The sequence below is a fragment of the Crinia signifera genome, chromosome 1, assembly GCF_055691185.1.
Source record: "Crinia signifera chromosome 1, ASM5569118v1, whole genome shotgun sequence".
NCBI lineage: Eukaryota > Metazoa > Chordata > Amphibia > Anura > Myobatrachidae > Crinia > Crinia signifera.
In genome coordinates, this window is record NC_139217.1 from 421,965,000 (window position 1) to 421,977,667 (window position 12,668).

The window sequence follows — 12,668 nt, forward strand, 5'->3', positions numbered from 1 at the left end:
CTGATGGCTGGTAGACAATGTCTAGGTTGATATTCAATAGGTGAAAAACATACTGTCAACATGTCAACACAGGAAAAAGTTGACAGTCTTTTGGGGTATTTTTTTTTTTTTTACTTTTTCATATTTAGACATCCACATGGACTCTGAATGGGAATATATAGTGTGCTGAGCTCTGCTGTAATAGAGTGTACCTGGCTTGATGTATTGCGAGCGAAGCGGAACACTATTTGGGGGTCCATATGCGCAATTGTTGACATTGACAACAAAAATGTGAAAACTCATGTTAGCATTTTCATGTGTCGACCCAGGGCCATAACTACATGTGAGCGAGCGCTGTGCCGCACCCAGCTCAGAGACTGTGTGGGTGCACCTTCACCCGAACCACTGCCTGCGACCACTGCACTGCCAGGGTGGAACAGCACCCTGCAAGTCAGAAGCACGACTGTAGTGCCCCCCACAGCAGCCTGGAACTCAGAAATCGCTGTGGTTTCTGGCTGCTGGTGACCCCCTGCGTGTGGGACATCACATGCCAAGGGGGTGGGAACAGCACAGGGTGCCGCAAAGGCTAGTTACAGTCCTAATTTAGCTTTTGATTATATCAACCTTTTCCCAATGTCAACCTTTTGTTGTAGGACAAGACATTGTCAACCTAATGAACCACACACAAACAGGAACTGGGTGACACTACAATGTGGCATCATGTGAACTGGGGGCACTACGATGTGGCATCATTTGAACTGGGGGCACTGCCATTGTAAAGCACAACGGAATATGCTGCGCTATATAAGAAACTGAAAATAAATAAATAAATAAATAATGTTGCATTATGTGACCTGGGGGCACAGTATTGTGGAATCGTGACCTGGGGCACTGCAATGGCAACTCTGCTGGGGGCACCACAAACTGATAAAAGTGTGAACTGCCAGGGACATGGCAATGTGACATAATGCAAAATCAATAAATAAGTGTTTGTTGTATTTAATATTTAACAGAAGAGACAGATGGGTTAATGCTGCTTCTAACCTGTAATATACTGCTGTACCTCCTAGTGCAGCTGTATACAGTGAGTGACCCAGCTGTACTGAGCACAGACTGTACGCAGCAGTCACACAGCAGCGTGTCAGGACTCAGGAAGTGAGGCACAACAAGCACACAATGGCGTGTGTGAGCGTGTCACACCCAGCGCAGCCAGGTGAGTCAGGTCCGGGCTCGGTACCTGTAATGGGGGCGCGGCCTGTGGTATCACCCAGAGGGGAGGGAGGCTACCACGTGACCGAGAGCCGAGGTACGGGGGGGGTGAGGGAGTGCGGGACCCGAAATCCAGGTGCGGGTTCCAAAGCAGCAGCAGCAGGAGAGCCTATGGATGGGAGGAAGCCCGCAGACTAGAGTGGGGGTGAAGCACGGATCGTGAGCCGTAACTTTTTAGAAAGTGACAGAAGACGAGAAGAGACAGCCCGGGTCCTGTGAGAGTGCCCGGGATCAGGGGGCGGGGAGACATGCCCGTAGACTGCTCTTGCTGCTGAGCTGACCCTATCTCGTCGCACCTGCCGGGTGAGTGCTGCTTGTCTCTGGAGTTTACGCTGTACAGTGCATAGGCCGTGCACTAAAGCTTATAAGGGATATGACAAATAGGTGCCTTTATAATGAATATATATATATATATATATATATCTTATTGTAAGGTGTCACTCTAGGTGCAAGCTGTTGATGCTCTCGATGAACACAGCTCTATTTAATATAATATTTGATATACCATAGCACTTATCAGAGACTACTCAGTCATTCAAATCTATCCCTACCCTCTTGGAGCTTAAAGTCTGTGTACTAATTATTGGAGAGAGATAAAGGGGCAGATTTATTAAGCTTGGAGAAGAGAGAAACTGGAGATAAAGCGGAGAAAAGGTAAAAGGAGATAAAGCACCAGCCAATCAGCTGTGTTTGAAAAAGACAGTTGGGAGTTGATTGGCTGGTGCTTTATCTCCTTTTACCTTTTCTCCGCTTTATCTCCAGTTTCTCTCTTCTCCAAGCTTAATAAATCTGCCCCAAAGTGTCATTTCCCAAACATAACTTGTAATGAGCTGATTGATACTTTATCTTCATCCACTGTATCTCTATAAGGGCCAGATGTATCAAGCTTCAAAAAGTGATAAGCAACCAGCCAATCAGCTCCTACCTGTCATTTTTCAAATGAAGCCTGTAACATGACAGGTAGGAGCTGGTTGTTTATCACTCTTGTTTTGCCACATCGGGTGCTGGAAGAGGGCAGGCGTCGGTGTAGTGGAGCGACAGCAGGAGAGCTAGCGGGCGACGGTAGTCAGTGGAGGGCGGTAGAATTTGGGGGGAAAAAAAAACTTTAAAAAAACTGGGCAGCCCTCTGACTGAGAGAGCTCTCAGAGGCCTCACATTTAAGCATCCTCTGATTGGCTGAGAGCTCTCTCTCAGCCAATTGGAGGGCCGTCCAGTCTTTTAAAATGTTTTTTTTTATTCTGCAGCCCACCACTGACTACCGTCTCCCACTAGCCCTCCTGCCGCCGCTCCACTGCACCGATGCCTGCCCTCTTCCAGCATCCGATGTGGCATGCGACATCGGGTGCTGGAATTAACTCTTAAGATGCAATGGGAAATCGCGTTGCGAGATCGCATCCGATCGCATATGTGGATGGACACCATTAGAGAGATATAGTGGATGGAGATAAAGGGGGAAATTTACTAAGATGTGTATTCTACTTCCCATGTGATGTTGCTATGGGCAACCAATCAGATCCTGTCTACTATCTAGAAGGTGCTAAATAAATAAGAAGTAGATACTGATTGGTTGCCCATAGCAACATCACATGTGAAGTAGACTACACATCTTAGTACATTTCCCCCAAAGTGTCATTGGCGTCTATTTATCACATTGGTTTTACCAGATCTGAATGGCAAAGAAAACAGATGATGAATGCTGGATCCCATTTGTTCTCAATGCAACAGACTGGTCTTCCCCTTAAGGCCACCATACATCTGCTATTATCTGGCCATTGTCCCGATCCCTGATGGCTGGGTCATCAGGAAATCGGAAATATTAAACATGTTGAAAAATGCAGATTCCCTTACCCCACCTGTTATCGGTCAGGGATGTGTAACGTGTTTAATAACCCTGTTTCCCCGATGGATAATCTATCATCTCTGGCTGTCGATCAGTGGTACCGGCTGGTTGGTAAATGGCAGAGGATATATGTGGGTATTTATCCTGGTGTAGGATTCTGTTGGGTTTCAGCAGGGCCAGCTCTACCATTTGGTAGCTTCAGGCAGCTGCCTAGGAGCTCCAGACTCTGACTATAATAAAATTAAGGATGTCTCTGGAGGTGCGTACACACGGTGAGATTTCACTTTCTATTCGACCCCTATTGGATCTGGTTCTGGGTTGGTTACAGTGTTCACATTCAATTTTTAACATGTAGTACAGATCTGCACTACACGGGAGCACGCATTGGGATTGTATCTACATCAAATGTAGAAAAAACATTCTATGCCCATTCAATTTTCTATAAAATTTTGCTTCTATAAGCAAAATCGAATAGAAAAATTGCGCATATCTCACCGTGTGTACCCTGTAATGGTGTGTACACACGGTGCGATTTTGATGAGATTCAATTCCGATTCGATTAGGATTGAATCTAAATCAAACAGTAAGCAAGATGCATTCAATTTGACTATAGAGTACAGATCTGTACTCTATAGTCATGCCTGCACTGTCTATTTTTTCTGTTCGATTTACACTAAACGGGAGCGTGCATTGGGATCGAATCGGCATCAAATGACGCTGCAAACCATTCAAAATCTCACCGTGTGTACACAGCATATGAGAGACGCATCCTTGTTGAACTTCTTCGATACCAGCTCCACTCTTTCACCTGAGGTTGTGGAAAGTCAGTATTAGTGTGTGGGTGGTAGTGGGAGCAGTAAGCTGAAGTTTTGCCTAGGGTACTGAAAAACCTTGCACCCTCCCTGTGTCCTGAAATCTGCACCCTCAGATGTATCTTAAAACACATACAACCGTTAACAGTTAAAATTAAACTGTGGCTCTACTAAATGGTTTATCTTAGAATTAAAAGGAGTGTGTATCCATATATTTTTTTTGCCATTTCATGACTTTGACTGTCGAACCAAGTAGCTAAGCTTGGTGTACAATATTCTCTAAATATTTCTATTATGTGTTCTACAGAAAGAAAACACAAATGTCTAGAGGAGACTCAACTTCGGCCTCACGTTCCAAAGGCGGAGGGACAAATCTCCGTGCTGGGCAGTATGATCAGGTACCGGTAGATCCCTACCCATCACATGACAACCTCCAGACCTTAAAAGACTGTGAGCTGGCCCTGAGTGCCGATCCTTTGCCTCCACCACCTCTACCACTACATCCTCCATTTGGACCTGAGTTCTATCCAAGCGATAGTGAGGAGCCAGTCACCCCACATGAAATTAGACCCGTACGCCGATTTATTCCAGATTCCTGGAAAAATATATTTAAGAGAAAAGAAGAGACTCCATGGGAGGAGCCCACATCCGATATTAACTACATTTCTGGGGGTGAACGGTGTTCTCCCCCGCGGTCACCATCCCTCCCTGCTTCTGAACCTCATGGAAAAAGCTCAATATTGAAAGCAATGCTGGCTGGAAATTCATACAAGGATTCTTATGTGGAGTCCGGTGGTAGCGAAAACACAAGGAAAGAAGCGGATGGCATGATTCTTCATGACCCATACGGCTCTCTGGACCGTCATACGCAAACTGTGAAAACCTATAGTGAGAAAGTGGAAGAATACAACCAACGATACGCTTACATGAAGTCGTGGGCCGGATTACTGAGGATACTCTGTGTTTTGGAACTCTTGCTCGGAGCTGGTGTTTTTGCCTGTGTCACTGCTTATATCCACAAAGACAATGAATGGTACAATATGTTTGGCTACTCCCAGCCCTATTCTTATACTTCTAGTTTACAAGGGGGATATTACTACAGTGGTCCCAAGACTCCATTTGTACTTGTGGTGGCAGGTTTGGCATGGCTGGTGACTATAATCCTGTTGGTGCTTGGCATGTCCATGTACTACAGGACCATTCTCCTGGATTCTAACTGGTGGCCTTTAACAGAATTTGGAATCAACATTTGCTTGTTCGTACTGTACATGGCAGCAGCTATTGTGTATGTCAATGACACGAACAGAGGAGGGCTCTGTTACTATTCATTATTTAATAACCCAATGTACTCCACGTTCTGCCGAGTGGAAGGAGGGCAGACGGCGGCCATGATATTCCTGTTTGTCCTTATGCTCGTATATTTAATTAGTGCCCTCGTTGCTCTAAAACTCTGGCGCCATGAGGGAGCTCGGAAGAGACGGGAGTTTATTGGGCATGAGGTAACTGAAAACAAAATTGTGTTATTACTCTTATGCACTCAGTGGTTACTTTGACATTTGGTTTTGGCCATGTTTGTTCTATACTGGAAACTCTTCATCACTAACACTATTATAAGCACTATATTATATTAACCACTTCTAAATAACTGAGTGTATTCCTGCACTCACAAGACAGTAAATCTGTCTGATATGGCTGATTGGAACAGAAATCTCACAAAGGGGGTGCGGTCAGGGCCGTCTTAACATAAGAGTGGCCCCTGGGCAAAATAATTTGGGCCCCATACACACCTACCTACCGATGTGCAGCAGCAGCTGAATTGTCTGGGCATCGGCGATTATGGGTGATCTGGGCAGCGGGGGGCTGGGAGCTTATAGTGCAATTTTCCGGGGTGGGAAGTGCTGCTGATTTTGAAAAGACTGTGCCAGTGTCCGGCCAGTTTTTGCAAAATCTGCATCTCTTCCCGCCACGCCGCCCGGCAAATAGTGCTACAAGCTCCCCAGCTGCCGCTGCCCCAGGCAGCGGCAGCTGGGGAGCTTGTAGCACTATTTGCTGAGAGGTGTGGTGGGAAGCACTGCTTGATCGCATTGCATCAATTTGTGTGTGATGGTACTTGTGTGGTTTCATGGTGCCACTGCCCGTGGATTGCATTGCGATTTGATTGCGTGCGATGCGAAGCAATGCGATTTAGCACACCCCCACTATCCACGTCTCCCTGAAGCGTGGCGAGCGGACGCAGTATGCATCCTCCTGACCTGTTCATACCCCCACTATCCACGTCAGCGTGGAGTCGAACTTCTAAAGCGTGGCGAGCGCAGCGAGCAGACGTGGAAAACGAGCCCAAAGCGCGGCGAGCGTACGCGGATTACTTGACGTGTATTCCACGTCCCCTCGCTGCGCTCGCCACGCTTCGTGACGTGGATGGTGGAGGTGTGCTAAATCGCATGAGATCCCAGCCCAGTGGTGCCATGAAACTATACAAGTACCTAATATAACATTTGTGAATAGGACACTACAAGTAGCGGAATGTGTTCCTTCTTTTTTTTTTTTTTTAAACATTGTATCAGATGTGCAACTGATAAAGCACCCCCCACAGTCTCAGCAGTCCTTTGTCTACCCTGCAGATGTCCATGCCTGTATGTGTCTCAGATCTGCAGGATGGCGTTTTCACTCAATATATGGGGTTCCAAAAATTATAAAAATTAGCATTGCCCTTAGCTGATGCTCTGGCCAGTCAGGATGTAACTTAGACCAGCCTTATTGAAGATCACAATGTAAATATAAAATGCTCAATTATCTCACTTGGATGTCAGCATGCAACCTTGTATTTTAAAATGCAATTTTAGGTGCCCCCTGCACTGGTATATTTGGGATTAGGTATAGATCACCCCCCCCCCCCCCACACACACACTTATTATAAGTGTGTGTGTGGGGGGGGGGGGGGGGTTATAGGTGCAACTATCAACAACTGTTCACAAATAAAAAAGGTAAACAAAGGAAAACGTGGCTTTTGAGTACTGCACAAGGGGATTATTAATACATAACCTATTGACATGTATTTAAGAATATTTGTAAACATCTGCAAAATGTTTCAATAGCAGAAAGTTTTGAAAACACAATTATGCTGCTTTCCCACTGCATACCAGTTTAAAGTACTGGTAATCTTAAATGGTATTTAAAACGGTATTAGCATTCCCACTGCAGCAGATTACCGTTTTAAATACCATTTAAGTACTATTCCCATTGCAGTGAACCGTGTATAATGTAGAGTGCCTAACCCCCCCTTCCCCCAGTGTAAAGAGTGCCTAATCCCCCCCCCCCCAGTGTAAATAGTGCCTAACCCCCCCTACCTGCCCTGTGCCCCCACCTCCCCTCCCCTTGTACTTACCTGTGGGCAGTGGGGAGGCAGCGGGGGTCATTGCAGGGTCCATGCGGGGTACAGGCAGTCCCTGATGAGACCTAGTAGTTCTCACTTTTCGCATATGTAATGAGTGCACGTGCATACTAATGAGCCGCTCATTACATATGCACATATGTAATTAGCGGCTCATTAGTATGCACGTGCACACATTACACATGCACAAAGTGCAAACTACTAGGTTTCATCAGGCACTGGGACTGCCTGGAGGCTAAATAACGTTTAAGAGGCATTCCCACTGCCTCTTAAACGTTATTTAACCGTGTAGGACTCTGCTTTGAAAACGGGTTGAAATACCGTTTAACTTTAAACGGTATTTCAACTCTGGTGCTTTCCCACTGCTGCCTTAAACGGTATTTTGCCCTCAAAAATCGGCAAAATACCGTTTTAAGGCTGCAGTGGGAAAGGGGCATAAGTTGCAGAAAATTGTTAGTGTATTTTCATTGCCAAAGAAATATTTTTATTCTCTTGAATATGAATATATATAATCTCATGGTTGCATCGGCTTGTGGTAATCTTTTTTTTTTTTTTTTCGCCTGGCTGAGGCAGGTATAACAAAATCCAATATAAGCTGCGGCTCGTGACCACTTTTTGGTGCTAATTGGATAGCTCTGGGCGACTCCATTAGCTACAAGAAAATATTGCACTGTTTTTATGTGTGAGACCAGTGAAAAATCTTCAGGTGTCATGTTGTTGCTAAAGATGTTTTCTAACATCACGTGATTGCAAATTTGGATATTTAATTTTTTTACCTCTTTAATAACAATGTGACACCCAACTGGTATAACTGTTCACGCACACAAAATAGGTCTTCTGTATTTATAAATATTTTGCCGATGTTTATAAATATATTATTAATTTTGTTAATAAAATGTCATATTTAAAAAGAAGTCCTTTGCATAAATGCACCGCGCTCTTTCTCAGTAGTTCACACAACCGGGGCTGTGAGATAAAAAAAAAGGGTACTCTTTACTTATCACGGTGGGCATTGAATGCACTAAAAAATCGGGTGCGACGCGATGCCCGCGATTTCCCATCGGGAACAATGTTAAATGTCTCAATTGACCGATTTTCCTGTTCAATGCCTCAATTGACCCGATTTTTCCATAGGAAACAATGTTAAATGGCCCACAGAGGCCAAATAGGCACCCTGAAGTGTAAAATGGCCCCCACAATTGTTAACGCCACCCCACGATCAACGTGAACCCGAAGCGTGGCGAGCGCAGCGGTACGCGTCCTACGACCTTTTCATACCCCCACTATCTACGTCGGCGTGGAGTTGAGAATAGAATAGTGTGGCGAGCGGACGCGGATACCTGTGAAGCCCGCGAAGGGACGCGTTTACCTCGCGGCGCTCGCTGCACTCGCCACGCTTCGGGTTGACGTTGATCGTGGGGTGGCGTTAACAATTGTGGGGGCCATTTCACACTTTAGGGTGGCTATTTGGCCTCTGTGGGCTATTTAACATTGAGGCATTGAACATGAAAATCGGGTCAATTGAGACATTTAACATTGTTCCCTATGGGAAATCGCGGGCATCGCGTCGGTCGCGTCGCACCCAATTTTTAGTGCATTCAATGCCCGCGATGCCCGTGATTTTTTTTACCTGCGATGCCCACGATCAAAATCGTGGGCGCCGTGCTAGGTAAAGAGTACCAAAAAAAGAAGGGAAAAAACCCACTGAATTAATCCGCTCTAATGTCACGAGTGTTGTGGATTTTTTTTCTTCTTTTGTGGCAGAGTCCTTTTTGTGATTAATTTAAAATTGTGATTATTTAGTGATTTTCTGAAATAACATCAACCTCAAAATTTACACCCTTGTTTCTGTACAATACACTGCGCCTGTAGCTAGCTCTCTGACTCCCTTTTAAGATCCGATTTCTATGCCCCAAATTCAGTAAACATTGTTCCGCTTTGTATAGATGGGATGTTTCCTGCACTGGAAGATAACCCATGTGGCCTTGTTACAATCCCTCACATGGTCAGCTGTACAGTAGATAAACTAGTCTGAATATGCGTTGTCTTGTCTAGGTAACATTGAACATCCTAGTGTATGGTAGGGCATGAAATACCGCCTGTCGGCACAACGAAATGTACCACCGCTGTGATTGCCATGCTATTTGTTCTCCCGCCACGTCCTAGTGGATGGTAGGGCATGAAATACCGCCTGTCGGCACATGTCGGCTCAATAGACAGTAAAAAAAAAAAAAAAACATGTCGACCTTACTGCATGTCGACCTACTTGGTGGCCCAATGACCGTATCCCGTGTACAGAAAGAGAAACCAGTCACCCTGCTGTTACATCAATAAACACTGATTTCAATTCATTTTTATTTTCCTCAGATGAAATCCCACGAGTCACATGATTACCCATCCAAAGTTCTGGTAAGTTATCATTATTTATTTATTTATTTATTTACAGTTTCTTATATAGCGCAGCATATTCCATTGCGCTTTACAGTTGCTTATAGTAACGGCACTATATTAGCAGCTGAGTGTCCAGCCTAATCCGTGCCACCCTTGTGCTTATTCTATAAAAGCTGGTTGTTCATAAAGTAAATTCATGTCTGAAGACTTTGACCAGTACTTGTGTAGTTTCACGGCGCCAGCTCTGCGCTATGCTATGTTTGGATCCTGCCGTTTGAATCTTTGAAGCTCGCCAGCTCTAAGCTTCGTTATCAGCGTAGCGCCGGCAGCAGCGCTCAGTCTGCTTAGCTAGTCAGCGCCTCTCACACAGCACTGGCACCCGCATGATATCCTGTCTTCTGTGGAGTGGGGATAGCTAAGCTAGTGAGCGCCTCTCACACAGCGCTGGCGCCCACATGATATCATGTCTTCCGTGGAGAGGGGATAATGCGGACGCCGGCGGAACGGTGCTCCATCTGTGTGAGACGTAGGAGCGTCTCAGACGCTCAATCTGTCTTAGTCACAGGTGCGCCTGACACACCCAGCTGGGTACAGTAACTAGGTGTTCGGGAGCACATGCGTCTCCCGCACAAAGGGGGGGTGCGGACGCAAGTGCGTCTCATGCACAATAAAGGAGGCATTTGCCAGTGCTCCATGTTCCATACTCGCAAATGCCTCCATTTGATACCCCCTCAATCCACGGCAGACCAAAGTGTGGCGAGTGGACGCGGTGTGCGTCCTCCCGACCTTTTCATACCCCCACTATCCACGGCGGCGTGGAGTTGACATGATAAAATGTGGCGAGCCATGAAGCCCGAAGCTTCGGGCTCGGTGGCTCGATGCACCCGCCACACTTTATAATGTCAACTCCACTCCGCCGTGGATAGTGGGGGTATGAAAAGGTCGGGAGGACGCGCACTGCGTCCCCTCGCAGGGCTCGCTGCACTCGCCACGCTTTGGGCTGCCGTGGATAGTGGGGGTGTTTCAGGAACACATTCACACCTGACATATCATACACCCGAGACAGTAATGAAGACGTGTTAACTGGTAACTGTCATTTACTTAAGATTAAGAAGAATAATGAAGGATAAATGATTACATAACAATACAATTAATAAGAACAATAAAGAACACACACAAAAAGATAAAAAGTAATTAATCTGAAACTGCACTGGCAGAAACAGCAGCCGAAGTCGACGCAGTTGTCTCTGCCTCTGCGACGTCATCTTTCTCTGCCTCGGGGAGCAGGGTCAGCACGTGCACGATGCTCAGGAAAGAGTCTTCGTTGCCAACTGTCTTCCTCCAGATGAACTCCTGCAAGTAGGAGTCCAGCTGATGGCGCGATGTTCCCCTTTGGCGCTTATTGCGCCACTTGCAGGCACCCCACAACCTTTCAATATTCTGGGTGTGAAACCCGGTGTCCGGATCCACAAAGTCGTACCGGTGGTTCACCCTGGTGTGGTGGTACCCAGCCTGCTCCAACTGCTCTGTGTTGTAGGCTCTCCAGCAATCAGAGTTAATTGTGGTCCCGGGAGCACGTGCCTCTCGATGGCAGCCATTAGGGTACTGGCATCACGCCTCTCAACTGCCGTTATGAAGCACTCTGCGGTCTCCCTGGAGATGCCCCCGAAGATCCACTGCTGGGGCAGCACGCAGCCAACCTGGTTCTTTCACTTGGTGAACAGGCTCTCGTCCACTTCCACAATGGTGCCTGGCGCTCCAATACACCGGTGAGGCTGCGACAAGAGGTCGACGGTGCAGGCCTCCCGCATCAAGCAGTTGTACTGTACAGTCGCCTTCTGCGAGATGCCCAGGTGTCACTCCACCAATCAGAGCTCCACACAAGCCTCAGTCTCAGCATCTGACCTCTTGTGCAAAGTTTCATGGGACATGGCTCCTGTAAAGCTGCAGCACTACCTCATTCCCATGCACAAAACCTTTAGCAAAAAAAAAAAGTACATGCTGACCACAGGGGGGCCCTTTGTGTATAGAAAACAGGTACGTTTGTAACTGCTCATTCTGTATTTATTGATCCTTGAATCGCGCTTAGTTTAAATCTATAAAATGAAGCAGCCTCACACACAAACTTCCCTGTTGGCAAGAGAAGGCACAAAGAACGCACAAACAATTGTGGGGTGGAGCCCTATGTGCTATGTGCAGATATTTCCATGCACAGTCAAGGTTTAACAAGCTGTATCAACCAATATGTTTCCTCTCAGACGAGACTTCATCAGGGGTTAGCTAAAGCACTTTGGTAATCTCAACCAAGCCTAAGTATCCTAGAATTTTTTAACTTTTGAATAATCAGGGTCTGAGTAGCTGGGGTCCAGGCAAATAGGGGTCCCATCAAGTTGGCCTCTTATTCTCAATAATAATTTCCTTTTTAATAGGATAAGGCCATGTTCAATATAGGAAAAAACAATAAACGTGAAAATTCCTGTGTAAGAAGTCCCCTCTTAGCACAGGTAGAGTATCTCTTATCCAAAATGCTCGGACCAGAAGAATTTGGGATAATGGATTATTAAGTATTTTGGAATATTTTTATATTTGAATGAGGTATCTTTTATTTATATGAAACACATGAAATACACACACACACACATATTTTAGTTGGGCATGAAACAAGTTTACAAAACATGAAAAGTTTGTGTACATCACAGACACTTAAATTGAATGCCAAGCAGTGATTTCCTTGCACATATTTAGTGCCAGTTACATGTTATTTCCCCAGTAGTGCCAGTTAAAGATGTAGCCTGTAGGTTTTCAGCAAAAAAAAAAAAAAATTACATTTTGGACACTATGGTTTTCAGAATAATTTGGATAACGGATACTCAGCCTGTATATAGAGATTCAAAGTATTTAAATAAAAACACAGATTCAATCCTTTTACAAAAAGGATATCAAGCCTGTTCTAGTTGTTCAATAATGGTGTGTGTGTGTGTGTGTG

General features: G+C 45.6%; 1 protein-coding gene across 2 annotated transcripts in view; it reads left to right on the forward strand.

The window, feature by feature from the left end:
* Positions 1–1,047: 1,047 nt before the first annotated feature.
* The window catches only part of MARVELD2 (MARVEL domain containing 2), a 30,261-nt gene continuing 18,640 nt past the window's right edge, over positions 1,048–12,668 (forward strand). Inside the window, exons 1-3 of one of the 2 annotated variants that reach the window (XM_083151873.1) lie at positions 1,048–1,192; positions 4,208–5,399; positions 9,659–9,700. In XM_083151873.1, coding sequence (XP_083007999.1) covers positions 4,221–5,399; positions 9,659–9,700 — 1,221 coding nt within the window. In that variant the 5' untranslated portion in view covers positions 1,048–1,192; positions 4,208–4,220. Of the gene's footprint in view, positions 1,193–1,268; positions 1,552–4,207; positions 5,400–9,658; positions 9,701–12,668 lie in introns of those variants that run through there. The other variant, XM_083151872.1, reaches the window with a different exon arrangement.